The sequence below is a fragment of the Melospiza melodia genome, chromosome 1, assembly GCF_035770615.1.
Source record: "Melospiza melodia melodia isolate bMelMel2 chromosome 1, bMelMel2.pri, whole genome shotgun sequence".
Taxonomy (NCBI): domain Eukaryota; kingdom Metazoa; phylum Chordata; class Aves; order Passeriformes; family Passerellidae; genus Melospiza; species Melospiza melodia.
The window spans coordinates 130,398,909-130,413,345 of NC_086194.1; the positions used below are offsets into that span (position 1 = coordinate 130,398,909).

General features: G+C 40.5%; 1 protein-coding gene across 3 annotated transcripts in view; it reads right to left on the reverse strand.

Moving 5' to 3' along the window:
- Nucleotides 1–1,045: 1,045 nt before the first annotated feature.
- The window catches only part of KLHL14 (kelch like family member 14), a 60,876-nt gene continuing 47,484 nt past the window's right edge, over nucleotides 1,046–14,437 (reverse strand). For all 3 annotated transcript variants that reach the window (XM_063168161.1, XM_063168149.1, XM_063168140.1), the window contains exons 5-9: nucleotides 13,692–13,770; nucleotides 7,444–7,634; nucleotides 7,123–7,281; nucleotides 4,230–4,387; nucleotides 1,046–3,761 (exon numbers count right to left, since the gene is read on the reverse strand). In XM_063168161.1, coding sequence (XP_063024231.1) covers nucleotides 3,621–3,761; nucleotides 4,230–4,387; nucleotides 7,123–7,281; nucleotides 7,444–7,634; nucleotides 13,692–13,770 — 728 coding nt within the window. In that variant the 3' untranslated portion in view covers nucleotides 1,046–3,620. The remainder of the gene's footprint in view (nucleotides 3,762–4,229; nucleotides 4,388–7,122; nucleotides 7,282–7,443; nucleotides 7,635–13,691; nucleotides 13,771–14,437) is intronic.

Genomic DNA, 14,437 nt, shown 5'->3' on the forward strand with positions numbered 1-14,437 from the left:
ATACTATCACCCAAGGGCTTTTTTAGTTAGTTTCATGTTTATCTCATATTATCTTCTATTGAATTTTCTTATGTTTCTCTTCTGCCCTTTGTATTGCCTTTCCTCTAGTTTTTTTTCCAGCCTTGTTCTGATATGTGCTTCTCAAAAACCATTTTTGCTTTCCTCATTAATCCTGATTTTTTTTTCTGTGCCCTTGATTCCCAAAAACATCCCACCTTCTCCTTTCACAGTCTCGTTTTCGATTTTTCCTTTTGTTTACTTTGTTCTCTTACTTTCTAAATCATATCTCTGCCAGTTTTTCCTCTTCATCCTTCTCCCAAATTACTTTAAAAAAAAGCATAAATCTCCCTTCCTTCCTCTGCTGCAATAAACTCATTAATGGAACAATTCTATTCATTGTGCTATCTTAGTGCTACCCAGTACAGCCCACACCTGCTTTAAACACAGGGGCCACTTTGCTCAGTGCACCCCTCTGGTTTGCATAGGCAGATTCTGGTCTCTGATCAAGGTTTGTAGGCACGAATAAAGAATGCATGAATAGTAACTGGCATTGATGATGCTTCTGCTTCCTGGTAGAACCTTCTGCTTTTATCTTATCTTAGCCTCACAATACCTCTTGTCCTTTACAGCACACCCAAGCCAACACTTTCCCTCCAAGAACTGAAATACCCACAGTCAGAAGGGTCAATTGTCATAGGAGGAACATTTTGAAGAGGTATGAAGTTGCCACAAGCACTAAATTCCCCAAAGCAAGACTGGGCTTAACAAAGCAGGGTCCTTTTCACTTACTGTGGGACAGAGGAACAGAGGAAGCATTTCACAGGCATGCAGTGGCATCTCCAGTGAGAGCAGGCACAGGGGTGGAGCTTTCCCTGCTGGAAAAAGGTGCTGCTTTCCCAGGCCAGGCACTGGGCTCTGGGGAAGACCGACTCACTACAGACCCGCCTTTTACTGCGGTCACTGCACTGACAAGCACTGAGTAATGACACTTGGAAAACAATGAGGCCATTATGTAACACCAGAAAATAAAGGAAGTTCACACATCTACATGATAAAAAAAGTTCCAAAGAATTTAATGTAGATATTATTTATACATACACTTTATAAGTAGGAATATGGCAGACAGTTGAATTAGTACATAAAGTTTTATTTCAAGTTTCCCCCCTACAAGCAAGCTTCATTTACACAGTCTAGTACTGTACAAAATTTACATTCTTTGTGTGACTTATTTAGTTAGCATTGTTTCCTTGGTCATGCCTTCCTGATAGATAGAAAGATTTAGATACAGTCCTCATAAATCTTTAAATTATCTTGGTAAAAAAAAGGAACCATTTAAAAGGACAAGAAGTATCCTTTAAAAATGGTACATTTTAGTAGAGACAGGTGACAGACAATGTTCAGTGGCAGACCTTTTAAGTGTCATACAAGGTTTCCTCATTTAGTATCTTAACTGTTTCATTTTTTATATATATTTATATTTATATACTTTCAACAGGAAAGAAAAAAAGTCATGATTGCACCAAATATATTTTACAAGGGATCCCTTGGATCTGAACAATATAAATAAATACAAAACCAACTAAGATTGCACTATGTAGGAGAAATGGATTGAGATTTCAGGATATACACTCCACCTTTATGAGTTCCTTAGTGATGCTTACTGGAGAACTCCCCAAGGGCACATTCAAATATTAGCATCTTCAGATAATTATTTTGTTTAAACATTTTTTTCCAGGCGTGCAGCTACCTCATCAATTGGATTATTGCATTTGTGTGGTACCAGTCTTTACTGCATTACTCCAATTTTACAAGTTGTGTAATTCTGCTGCAAGCAAGGGAGTTGCAATAAAATTGGACAGACGCCAGAGAGAAACAGTCCCATGATATTTGCTCTCCGTTATTTATATTGCTCTCAAGCATCAATATATAGTGTAATTTCTGTGTACATTCACCCTTTTTCTATTTTGCAAAGCAAATAATGAAGTCTTTTTCCCATCTATTGCCTCTGCAGCTGAAACCAACCTCCAGGAGCTGCCTGCTCCTTGTTTAATGCACTAGCATGAAGTCCTCTCGTGAAAGATATGTGCAGGGCTAAAAATGCAGGATCGCAGTGTCCTTTGCCTTTATCTGGTGCAGCCAGCTACAACTAGGCAAATTAAAGGCCAGATATTTATCTGACATAAAGTACATCCATTGGCTTGGATGGAGCAATGTCACCAGTAAAGAGGATGGTCCTGAGAGTGATGGATGCAGCACTAGTAAACCACAGTGGAAGAATTATGCACATACTTTAATGAGGTGCAGATGATTATGTCTGTTAGCTGCAAGGTGGTGAAGAATCAGGCTCAGATTTTGTCACTGCTTTTACAAAGCCAGGACAGAAAGACATAAGCTTAACACACAGACAGTCTGATTTGTGCAAGCAGCTATGACTTCATGAAGCAAGTCCTAAATGCTGCTGGTCCCATGTGGTCCCATTCTGAACCCGCTTTGCAGTGTGTAAATAATTACACAGGCTATAAGGCAGTGGAAAGTCTAGCCTTATATTACTTTGGATCAATAGTAAAACTCTCTCAGAGTGCATCTTAAGATCAACCACACAGGACTACTTTAACTACTTACCAGTGTCTCTCCAAAAATGTGCATAAGCATTTTAGAGTCCAAAGCAATAAATTTATGATTAAATGCAGTCTTCTCGTCTTTGGAAAGAACTTGCACAGATGCTGATATCTAACAGGTTAGTGAAAAGGAAGTAAGGTTTCTGGTGCTTCATTAAGTGGTCATAGAAATAACTTACTTTTCAAAGCCAGCTTTTAAGCTGTAGGATCCAAATTCTGTTATACTAATGTAGAACCAGTCATTCCATGTGATTTCAGTGAAATGGTTCTGACTTTACACAAGTGTGATTAGCAGAATTTGATCCTAATCCCTAAGCTGCTATTGCAAGAAGTGCTCTGTAAAGCATAGCTTTCATTGTAGTCTGCTTTCTGCTGCACTTGCACATGGGGACTTTGAAGGCAGAGTGTATTAGTTGCCAAGCTGTGCAAAAACTGAATGATATTTCTTTACCTTTTATAATCTTCTGATGCTGTGTTGCTTGCAGAGCATATGAAGTAGTTGTAGGTTAGGATTACAGAGGAGGAGACAATTCTGCAATGCAGTGTGAGCTTTTCACTATCTGAATTCTGAAACATTCATGAAAACAACATCCTCATGACTTCAACACAGATCACATGCAGGTAGATACAATGCACAATACTGATCTTGTCTCTTCAGGCTCTATTTGAACAGTTAGCCATCATTTTTTTTTAAAGTTAAATTTGATGTGAGGAGTGTCTCTGCAGCAGGAAAAGTTTAAATCAGTCTGAAATGGCAGTCTGTCAGCATGTAATGTTCGGTGTGTTTTAGCTTCTCGCTTCATAAGACACCGGCACCTATCTGAGATGGGACAACGCTTGGTTTTTCTTTTCTTTTAGTTTGCTCCTAAAGCATAAACATGGAATGAGGGGTCAATTATGGTAGCTTTGTTTTACCAGGAACTGTGTTCTAATAAAATATTTACGTCACCCGTCATTATTTTCCCAAATGCACTCAGTGTTCGTGTCAGTGCTCCTGGCCCATCACTTGTTGTACGGGACGCAGGCCGGCAACACCACAGTCGAACACGCAGGTCCTGCCAGGGGCTCCGCAACGTCACCTTCCAGCTCTGTCCAAGTCCCCTTCTCAGGACTGTAGCAAATGGTAGAAGATTTGTAGGCTCCCTGGTAGTAGAACAAAATGTCATATTAAATGTGGCTTTGGTAAAATCCAAGTCACACATCAGCTCTAATGATGTTTGAAGTGACTCGGGTTAACTCAAACTTAGAAGCTCTTCAATAGGTTTTGGTTGTTTCAGCACCCAGCCTCTGAAAATCAGTCTCCTTTACAAGCACCTCATATGCAGAGCTGTAAGCATACAGTCCCAGCATACAGTCCCATCAATCACTTTTTCAAAATTCCTTCTGATTTTTAAATTACTCCATATCAGTGAACAGAGTGCAATAATAACTTATCTAAATAGAGAAGCACAAAGGTGAAAAAACACTCCATGTTCTCCATGAGCTGAAAACCAATCCAAGCCTGCCCCTGAAACTAATTCCCCTCTTCCCTCAATCCCATCTGCATACTCTATAGACTGGCCACAAAACTCAGAAGGAATAGGAAGGTGATTGTAGAAAGCAGGTACACACCATACTCCAGCTGTAGCCTCCTACAAGGTAAATACTGTCATCAAGGACTGCACAGCCAGGGCCACTGCGACCCTCCAGAATAGGAGTCTGCAGGATATTCCACTGGTCACCTTTTGGATCGTAACATTCCACAAGCATTACGTCGAGATGGGAGAAACCTGGATGAGGGCATTCAGGAAATAGAACATGTGTTATGACATACTGTTTTACTGCTTATTTTACTGTTAAACGTATTAAATTATAGTTACAATTATACTACTACAATTATAACATAATTGTAAACATTTTAAAGAAAATAGTTTCATATACATTTAAGCCAACTTTTGTAACATTAATGCTTTGTTATTTCAGTTCAAATAAATCTGTTGAAGGTTTTTACCATTAGTTCTACAATCTTTTACAAATCATGAGTGCATATAAAATCTGACCACATCAGGAAACACTCAGTAATAACTTATCAGTGACACAAGCAGATTCAAACAAAATTCCTTCTTGTCTATCAGTGCTAATACAAGTTTGACCATGTAGGAAAAGATTGTCCTGGCAGTCTTTCTCAAAATTCAGCAGATCCAATCTATTCAAAATTGAACAGATTGAATTTTGCTCAGAAATCAATGTCTAACAAGTCCAGGGAGAGCTTAGACAGCTGAAGCCACTTGGTTCTAGAGGGACAAAGTGCTTAGCATGATGGACATGATGTGCAGGACCAGTTTCAATTTTCCAGCTGACTTAAGGTATACTCTAAAGCGCACAGCTGGGTTAAAGTCTTTAAGGCAACAAAAAAAATGTAACCACAAAAATGGCGGTCCCATCTTTCCCTGGTAAGCCAAAAAATGCTCCAAGCAACTGTTGCTGTTTGATCACCAAAGGGCAGAGGGATCTCATCTCAAGATTCTCAAGCTGTATCAGTTAATATGAATTAAGTGAGCCAAACACAGACATTGAACACAAGAGTCCTGGTTCCTGCTCTAATTTTAGGCAATTCCCTATTTCAAACTACCTTCTTTATCAGAGCACTGCAGTAAAAGTATGGCTTTCTTAATATGCTGAAGTGCTTTTCTTAACCCATCTGTCTTCTCTTCAAGGTATGACAGCAAAGAGAAGTAAGATTTTCTGTAAAAAAGGGTATTTGGTGATATTGGCACTTCACAAGGGAGCTGTTTGCTTGAATATTATTTATGTCTGGAATGAGTATGAAATAAGAGGATATAATTCATAATAATATGAAATAATTACTTGCTGCTTTAAGGTTTTCAAGGCACCATAAAAAGGCCACTGCTGTGCACCCAGAAGCTGTCAAAAGCTCTGTAGCAAACTGCAGTATGCACATGACTGCTGTGATGTGGTAAATGCACAGCTAACACTACTACACAGTTCAGCTTCACAAAGGAGGGCTTTGCCATGGAGCCCTGCTATTCGGCCGGTGGAGAATTTGTAACATTTCATCCACATTTCAGTCCCCTCCCTGCCCTTGCAGCTCTTCCTTTTGTTTCACTGTACAGGAGAAACCATTTTTTTCCAAAAAGTTCTTTTACCAGAAAGTCACATCTTTCCAGAAGCCTGGATGTTAAATACCCCTCACAACAGTGAGCAGTTCAAGCATAACAAAGGCACTCAGACCACAGTTGCAGAGGCAAAACTGCAAGGCTTATTAGAAGTAGGTGAAACTACATGGAGGAAAAAAAAAAGAAAAGAAGGAGGCAGAATAGAAGCAATTCAAGCCTCTGCAAACCAAAGCATGTGCTTTAGCTTGAGAAGAGCTGTGATAGGTTTTACTTTTGTAGGAGGAAAAGCCAACACTGGGAAGCACTGAAACCTGGCAGTTGTTGATGTGCAAGCAGCTTTTGCCCTCTTCACCTTATAAAGTCCAGTCCATACCCACCCATCCCGGCTGGGGTGGGGAGGGGAGGCACAGCAGCACTGAGCCTGCCTGCAGGCGTTTATGCACCAGTACTATTTATCAGGGAAAATTTACATCTGGGACTGTCCCTGGCATGCTCCACAGACACTCAGCTCTCCAAAAGCAGCATGTGGCTTTACAGTGTCATGGGGACCCAGGGACTGGAGTCAGACATGACCTGGTATTACTTGCAGTTAACACATTTTTTGACTTTTTCTTCTATATTATGATTTTATCTTTTGTTGTTGGGAGTATTTTATTTTTTTTTTTTGGTTTTCAACATTAAAGGAGAAAGAATCAAAAAAGTGAATATAAACTATCAAGTATTATCACAGGAGAAAGGAGCAGGAGGTGTGCTTTTTGTCTAAGTGGCTGGATTAAGAAGCATCTTTAACATCAGTGACATACAGGTATTAAGATAAAATTACCAAATGCCTAAGCAATAGTTATTTTAATAGGAGACCTTTTCAAAAGATGAAAACAAGAGACCTCTAAAAAGAATTATAATAAACAAGCTGCATTTAATACTAAAAAGGGATTTAAAGAGCCTAGTCCTATTATTTAATGGCTGGAAGTTTGCTTTTTTTTTTCTTCATTAAATCAGGAGCTTGGGTTTTGTGTGTTGCTCTGAATAAAGCTCTCTTTAACTGCACATTTTGGAAAATGATTTACAGAGGAAAATATTGCTGGTACTTTCGGGTCAAAGAATAATCTGTTTGTTTCATTGAATTCTTGGTAATGACAAATTGTCCATGCCTTTGAGTAATGGAAGCTCCCATTTTTATTATCTAAAGCATTCATTACTCATATATTTAATGTACTGTTATAATTTTAAAATAATTTGCATAAAATGTTTTTAAAATTGCTGGCTCAAGTGTCCTGTTAAATTGTGTTGCTTGGCTTTCAATGTATTTAACAGTGACTGTCTAACAAAAATATTCTTTATCAGAGATGTGGGACACTGAGATACTTTTTTGCTATTAAAAATGTGACCTTTCAAATGGTTCCCTCCAATTGCATACAGTCGATCATTCATTACAGCCAGAGTGTGGATTGCTCGTTTTGTGTTCATGTCCTGTTTTCGGGCCCAGACGTCCATCACAGGGTCATAGCAGTACAGCCAGGGGACGTATTCTCCATTGTGAACACCTCCTGCACAGTAAATACACATCAGCTCATTAATAGAAATAAAGGCATTGTGCTGCAGCAGGAATTTAGCTCTCTGGTTTTGGGGTTCTGCCATTTGTTTATATTTTTATGGTGGTTTTGGGCTGCTTTTCTTGTCATACAGCAGGAATTACTCAAGACACTGGCCTGAAATATATATCTTGCCATTGTGGACGGCTCCTGCGTGGGCTGCCAGGGGCTGGGGTAGCGAGGACACGTAGCGCCACTCGTTTGTCTCCAGGTTGTAGCACTCCACGCTGGACAAGTAGCCAGTTTCGTTTCTTCCACCAATGACATACAAGTTCTTGTCGAGGCGGCAGGCGTAGAAACTGGCTCTCCTGGAGGACAGGGCAGAGCAAAACAAACAAGCCAACAACAAGCCAATTAGCCATGTCAAACATTTCGTTCCCCTCTCCAGCTGACTCCCTGAACTAAGAGAGCTGCTCCTTCAAATGCTACATCAGGGAGAAGTAGCTTCCAGGAAGCTTCACGTGCTTACAGCTATCCTAGAGACTGTGGCTGCTTTGCTAATCAAATACACAATACTCCACATCAAAAAACACTTCATTTTTTGTGTCAAAACAATTAGGCACACATAAAGCTGCCAGAAAATACCCCTTCTCAAAGCTGTTTGTTTCTTTTTCACACCCGTGAAAGATAAAAAGGTGCTCATTAATGTATGGGGCATTACCTTGTAAGGGATATAACAACTCAGTAAGACAAAGTGAAAAATGAGGTAGATAATGTAACAATAATAAATTATCTTGACATTCACTTTCTTTATGGTCCTTCAAGGGTCATTGTTCCCAATTTACTAAGAGAACCACATCATCAAAATTTTTCTTCAATTATCATTTTTTTCTTCCTTCTGCAGTACTGCAAATAGAACAATTTTCCTCATGCTAGCCACAACACTACATTTCCACCCTTTAACTCAAATGAGGTCTGTCTCCATCCAACTAACCCCGATGAAAGTTTTAGCCACCTGTCTGCTTTTACATGCAGCTCAGGTGTGTAGGAAAACAATTAAGTTTTCTGGCGAGGACTGTCTGGCTTATATTAGTTTGTCTTCCTCGTGCCTCCAAAATCAATGGTGAGTGTTTGTTGCTGAAGTAAAAATTGAGCAGTAGATGATTTTGAGAGACCTTGGTTGGTGTAATCCACTCAGGGGAAAGCTCCCTGGATCATTCAGCAACAGGAAGGTTTGCTAGAGTAGAGACCTTTCATTTCAAGCTGCAATAACATGAGAAAGAAAATTGCAAAAGAGAACAGCTGGGCTTGGATGAAGAGCTGAACAAAATATTGAAGGAGAAGAGTTGTCAGTCCCCAACATAAAGTTTTCTCCTGGGTGAAACCAGAATGACATGGGAGCCCAGAAATGAGCAGGCAGGCCAGGCACAGCAAAGTGTAGCTCTGACAGCTCCTGCAAAGCAGGCACTCTGGAGTGTGGCTGTAGCTTGCCAAAACTTGCTCAATTCAATGCACTCTGGTTCCTGCCCAGATGCCTTAATTTGAATCTGGGAGCAGCTGCAGATTTCACTCCTGAATCATGCACTAAATCTTGGGGCCTTGATGGTCAGCTGCACCATCAAGGACTTGAACCTGCAGACCTCCAAAGCATTTGGATGAGCAGTGGCACACACAGCATCATCAGTGAGCAGCTTCCATGTCCAACTCCTTCCCAGGCTTCCTGACAGCCATCCTGTGACCAGGTGAGCTGGCAAAGTCTGGTGTGCCCTGTCCCTAACCTGGCATCTAGCCGGGCATGTTCAGGAGCCTTTTCTTCAGTGAATGCAGGAATAAGATCTTGCTCTTTTGCACAGCTAATTATTTTCACAAAATTTGTAGCATCCTTTAACCTTTTGGAGAAATTTTATCTCTTAGTTAAAAGTCTGAGACTGGCTGGTGGTTTATAAGTTGGAAGAGAAGTCAGGCAGACACCAAGGGATACAGCCATGGAAACAGCAGGGCTGGCTGGGCATCCAGGGAACAGATTTGATGCATAACTGCCAGTTTCTGGCCTTACTTTTTTGGATTTGGTGCACACCTGACAGGGCTCCTCACCAGCCAGGGTCACTGGACATCTCCTGTTCACTTCTTTGCTTTCACCCTGCTTGCACATGGGCAATTTGGATGGTGTGGGACAGAACCCCTTTCTGAGTGGGGCTGGGAGCTCTACCATAGGGAAGACTTCTGAAAAAAAACTCGGTGGAAATAGCAGGACAGGAATACTGGCAAGTGTCTCCAGATCAACTGATGAATTAAAAAAGACTATTTAATTTATCTGTCAGTGGGCAGATAGAAGCTGATGGCATATTCTGCTCTGCATGGTCAGGCAGCAAATTGTGCATCTATGTTTTTAGCCTGATATTCTATGGAAACAAAGCTAATTTGATTACACTGTACATGTACCCATGTCTGACTACTGTTGTCTCTTAAAAAAAACCCTTGCTGACTGATTTCACTCTAATTTGACAGAGGCTATAGGTGTTACAGGCAATCAAGTGTGTATAAGCTTTCTGAGAATATGTGATGGGCCAGAGGCAACACAGCATACAGTTGCCCCAAAAGTAGGAAAAGCTGCAGAGGTCACCTCCTATTAGATATGAGAGTGCCTGCATAGTCAGGTACCCATTTTTCAACCCTCCTGTGTCCAGCAACCACAAAGCAGAAAACCAGAGGGTGCCTGTTGTCAGCGCTCCCACATCCACTCCTCTGACCTTCTCTGCTGAACCCATTAACAAACTACTCTCAGCATGTTTTGCCTTTTTTTTGGTCAGGTTTAATAAGCAGAGGTAGAAGCAACTTGCATGCATTATTCTCTTAACTAGGGTTTCACTGACAATATTCTGTACATGTACTCCTGGTTTCATCCACACAGTGTCACTATAAGGAGCAAAAATGAAAGCATCAGCATACTTCACTCTTCTGCTTGGATGTGAACATTCACTCAGTGGCTTCTGTCACAAATATTTTAAGCTCTTTGGCTTTTTTTAGTTTACAATGATACAGTGTGTAAGGGCATGCTGTTACAGCATGCAAAGGCATGCTGTCAAATGATGACTTTTAAACTGCTGTAAAATATGATTCAGATTAAACTGTAATACAGCAATCTTTGCATGACAATGCAAGACACTATCCATTCTAATCAGGTATCTAGAATATACCTCAAGATATGAATATGGACAATAAGAAAATTATTTTGTGATTCTCCTCAGGACTTGAAAGTACTCGATGTTCACTGTTCTCCTAAATGCTTTTCCTTCACACCCAACCATCAACCCAACCAACTTCTTTCAAGTATACACATATAAAAGGGAAGATTTTCCTCATGATTTTCACACATGATGAATTTATGCCCTGAAACACCAAACAGATCTACCAGTCTGAGATTTAAATTTACCAGTGCTGCTACTGATTGTCACAATATCTAGACCTGATTTCAGAGTAATTTATAGAGTGCATGCTTTGCTTTTTAAAACATAAATAATCTTAATAGGGGTTGACATTACTATTATTAAAGTCAAAGACAAAAATAAAATGTGAACTTTTTGTATTTCTTTTTCTGTGCCTTTTCTCAGCCTCAAAGAGTACACTGACCTGCTCACTTCCCACTTCCACTTGTGCTTCTTCAGAACTTGGTACAATGCCTTGCTTTTAGCTGGTCTTCAAACAAAAATTTTAAACTCAGAATATAAGAAAAAGCAAGATGTTTCAAATGCTGTTTTGCTCCACACACCTTGAAAAGCTCTGTGTTGAGCTGGCAAGGTGGAACAGTTCTGCCTGAGGTGTCCAGCTGAGGCTCGCACCTCAAGCTCAGATACAGCTCCTACAAAGACTGCTCCTTCAGTAGCCAGCATAGTCTAACTGAACTGTTCTCCAAAAACCTTCCAGTTGTTATGGCATCATCAGGCAGATCTGTATTTCCAAAGCTTATGAGTCATTTGCTGATTCTCTAAACAACAAGCTCCTGAAAATAGTATGTATTTTTCAAAAGTGTTTATATTTGGGATGTTCTTCAAGGGAAAAGGAACCAAACTTAGCTTTAAAGAAAATACACTGGCAACATTGAATCCATGATGGGATTAGACTTTTCTTTATAGCTCATACAGTAAAATCAATCAGATATGGATTTTGGCATGTGAGATAAAAGTTTACTTATCAAATATTTCATACAGATTTTTGACTTGAGAATATACTGCCTGTGAACGAGTCCCACATTTACCTGGCAGTCATTTCAAAGGAGCTATTATAGTCTATGCAGCCAATTATTCTCAGACTAAAATTCCTAAATAGGTTTTGACTTGATGGACCATAATGACTCAGAAAAACCCATTTAACAGTCTGTCTTGTCAATGGTGCCTGCATTATGCCAGCAGAGACAGGGCATGACCCTGTACTCCTTCCAGGGGGAAAATAACCTGTTGACTTTAATGGGAACTTTATCTCACTAAAGGAGCTAGGAAAGAAAACTGCATAAAAGCTCTCTCTTATTTGCATGATCTTCTACAAACTGGGCCAGTCCATACCACTGGAAGCAGCAATAACTCTGAGGAAGTCATTAGGACTGAGCAGACAAACCATCAAAAACATTTTAGAAAGTGAGTGTAAAATCTCTTTTTTCCAACAATAGCCCTAATGCTTAGGAGCCTTTAAAGAAAAACAAGCCCGTGAGCTATGTATCCTGAACAAAAGAGGTGACAATTAAGGTTGTCATAGCAAAGCCCCTTGCAGAAGGAACTATGTATGAGTGGACCATTGTATTCCAGTCCCTCTGTAGGGAGCTGTGGTGTTCATACATTACAGTTTACTACAGGCAGGAGCGCGGGGCACAGCTGAGTTTTGGCCTCTTGGCTGAAGGCAGCACCGGAGCACAAGGCCAGCCACCTGCTGCATGGTTTTCCAGGGAAACACAGCTGGCCAACGTGGAGGTGGGAAAATTCCTACTGCCTCCTTTCTCTGACCCTCAGCTCCCTACTTCTGCTTTCTGAAGTTTGTCAGCCAAATCAAGCCAACTGCTCAGCCAGCTGCCAACGCCCCTCAGGAATCTGGCTCGGAGGTACCCAGAGGGCCTGGTCAGAACTCAGATTAGGCTCCACAGAAGAGCTCCAGGCTCCATACAAACACCAGCTGGTCTCCTAGTCAGTCTCCCAGCTCAGCAAGGATGACTTGCATGGTGATGCCCACTCTGATGCTCATCTCCTTCCTCCCCCATGCCAACACCTAAACTGGTGGTGACTCACTCTAGGAAGCTGAACCAGAGGGGAAGGTGTCCCTCTGTTTTAAAGTAAACAATCACAGCTGTGAAGGTTATCCCACAGTGCTGGAGGGAATGAGGGAGAAGGCTAGGTGCTGCCAAAGCAGGGACTTAGGTCAGTCAAACTGAATCTTGAACAAAGGTCCTTCAAAAATTCTGCAGACTGACATTTTACCCCTGGAAATTTGAAAAAACAGTCATATTTCCAAGCATCTCATAAGATACACCTTGAATCACAACACTGCATTTAATTCAATATATTTCTGACTGATAGACATCTGAATAGTGTAGACAGTCAACAAAAAAAAGAACTGTAATAGTGGCGTGGAATAAAGAAAGCATTTGAGGGGGACACTGTGAGATCTTTTGAACATGGGATCCATGAGAAGATGGGTGTTTAACTGAAGGAAGGACACTGAATATTTTCTTCAAATAACATTGCAATTTTGGATCTTCTGCCTTTGAGATTCTTCTTACGAAACATGAACAATTCTGTTCAGGTTTATGGAATTTTTTCCTGTGAGGGTGGCATTTGGGATCCACAGTTCAGTTTACATCATCTTTACAAGTCATTGCTCAAGTCCACATCCACCTTTGCTCTGGTACACAGCAAGATTAAAGCATGAGCTACTCTAATATGCATTTACTGACAGCAACTTCACTCAAAGACCACCTAGGATTGAGAGTCCTCTGACAAGTGGAGACATGTTCAGGAGAGCTTTTCATAGCTGGTGTGGTGAAACAGGATGGAGTCAACATGTGAAGGTTTCAGTTGCCTCTAAGATATCTGACTATAATTACTGCTTGTTTACTGCCAAACTCATCATGACACTTCAGTCAGGGAACATGACAGGACACTATGGAGACTTCAGAAAAATCCTTCAGACCGTACTCAGGCAACCAGTAATTGCATAAAGTCCATGGCTTTTGCATGAGTTAGCACTGCAGGACTTGGCAACTGGAGTTCCAAATTTGGAAAGTTTTAAAAATTAGAAGCAAATGGGACACAACTGCATGCTGCAGTTTTGTCTGTGCTTCCAATGCTTCTACAGGCCTCCTTATTCCCAGAACTAAGCCAAACCTCAGCTGCCCCTAGGATGAGAAAACAGAAATTGAAAAACACATAGCAGGTTTTTACCTCTCTTGCATGGGTGGAAGTTGTATCCAGCTGTTAAACCTGGGATCGTATCGGCTAACAAAGTTTGTACTGTGTTTCCCTGTAAAGATAGATTATTTTGACACTCAGCTGTTTGTTTCATGTATTTAACATCATGATTGTAATATATATTACATATACTTCACAAGTTGACACCTTTTATGAAGGGTTCCCCCTTTTACAACAATGTATGATTACACTGTGTGTACAGTAATAATTCAACAAATGGGGCACTGCAAGGCTTGAATTAGCAGTCACTAGCAGTAAAAGCAGATAGCGATTATTCTTGGTCTTTGTAATAACATCTTGAAAATGTGTATTTAAATTTACTTACACAAGCTGTGGTATTTTCACAGCCACAATAAATCACAGCACTAAACAAAATTACTGCCCAAAGAGGGCATCCCCACAGTATTTTTATGACTAGAATTTTGTCAGGTAAAAAAATTAAAGAGAGAACACGTTCTTTTCTTTCTCCTTACATTCTCTCTGTGTGGAACGTGGCAAAAACCCATTGTGCAAATAACCAGAAGCTGCATAAGCCATCAGCATGGGGTATGCAGTGTTTGCACTAGATAGTTTATTCTACCATGTACTTTCAGTGTAAGTTAGAAGGAATTACAGATGTGCATCGAAGGGGGAATACACTCTTAAGAGTTTTATTCCAACTCTGTTAGCTAAAATATGAAGCATGAGCAACATACACCAGCTAACTAGCTTCTCCCTGC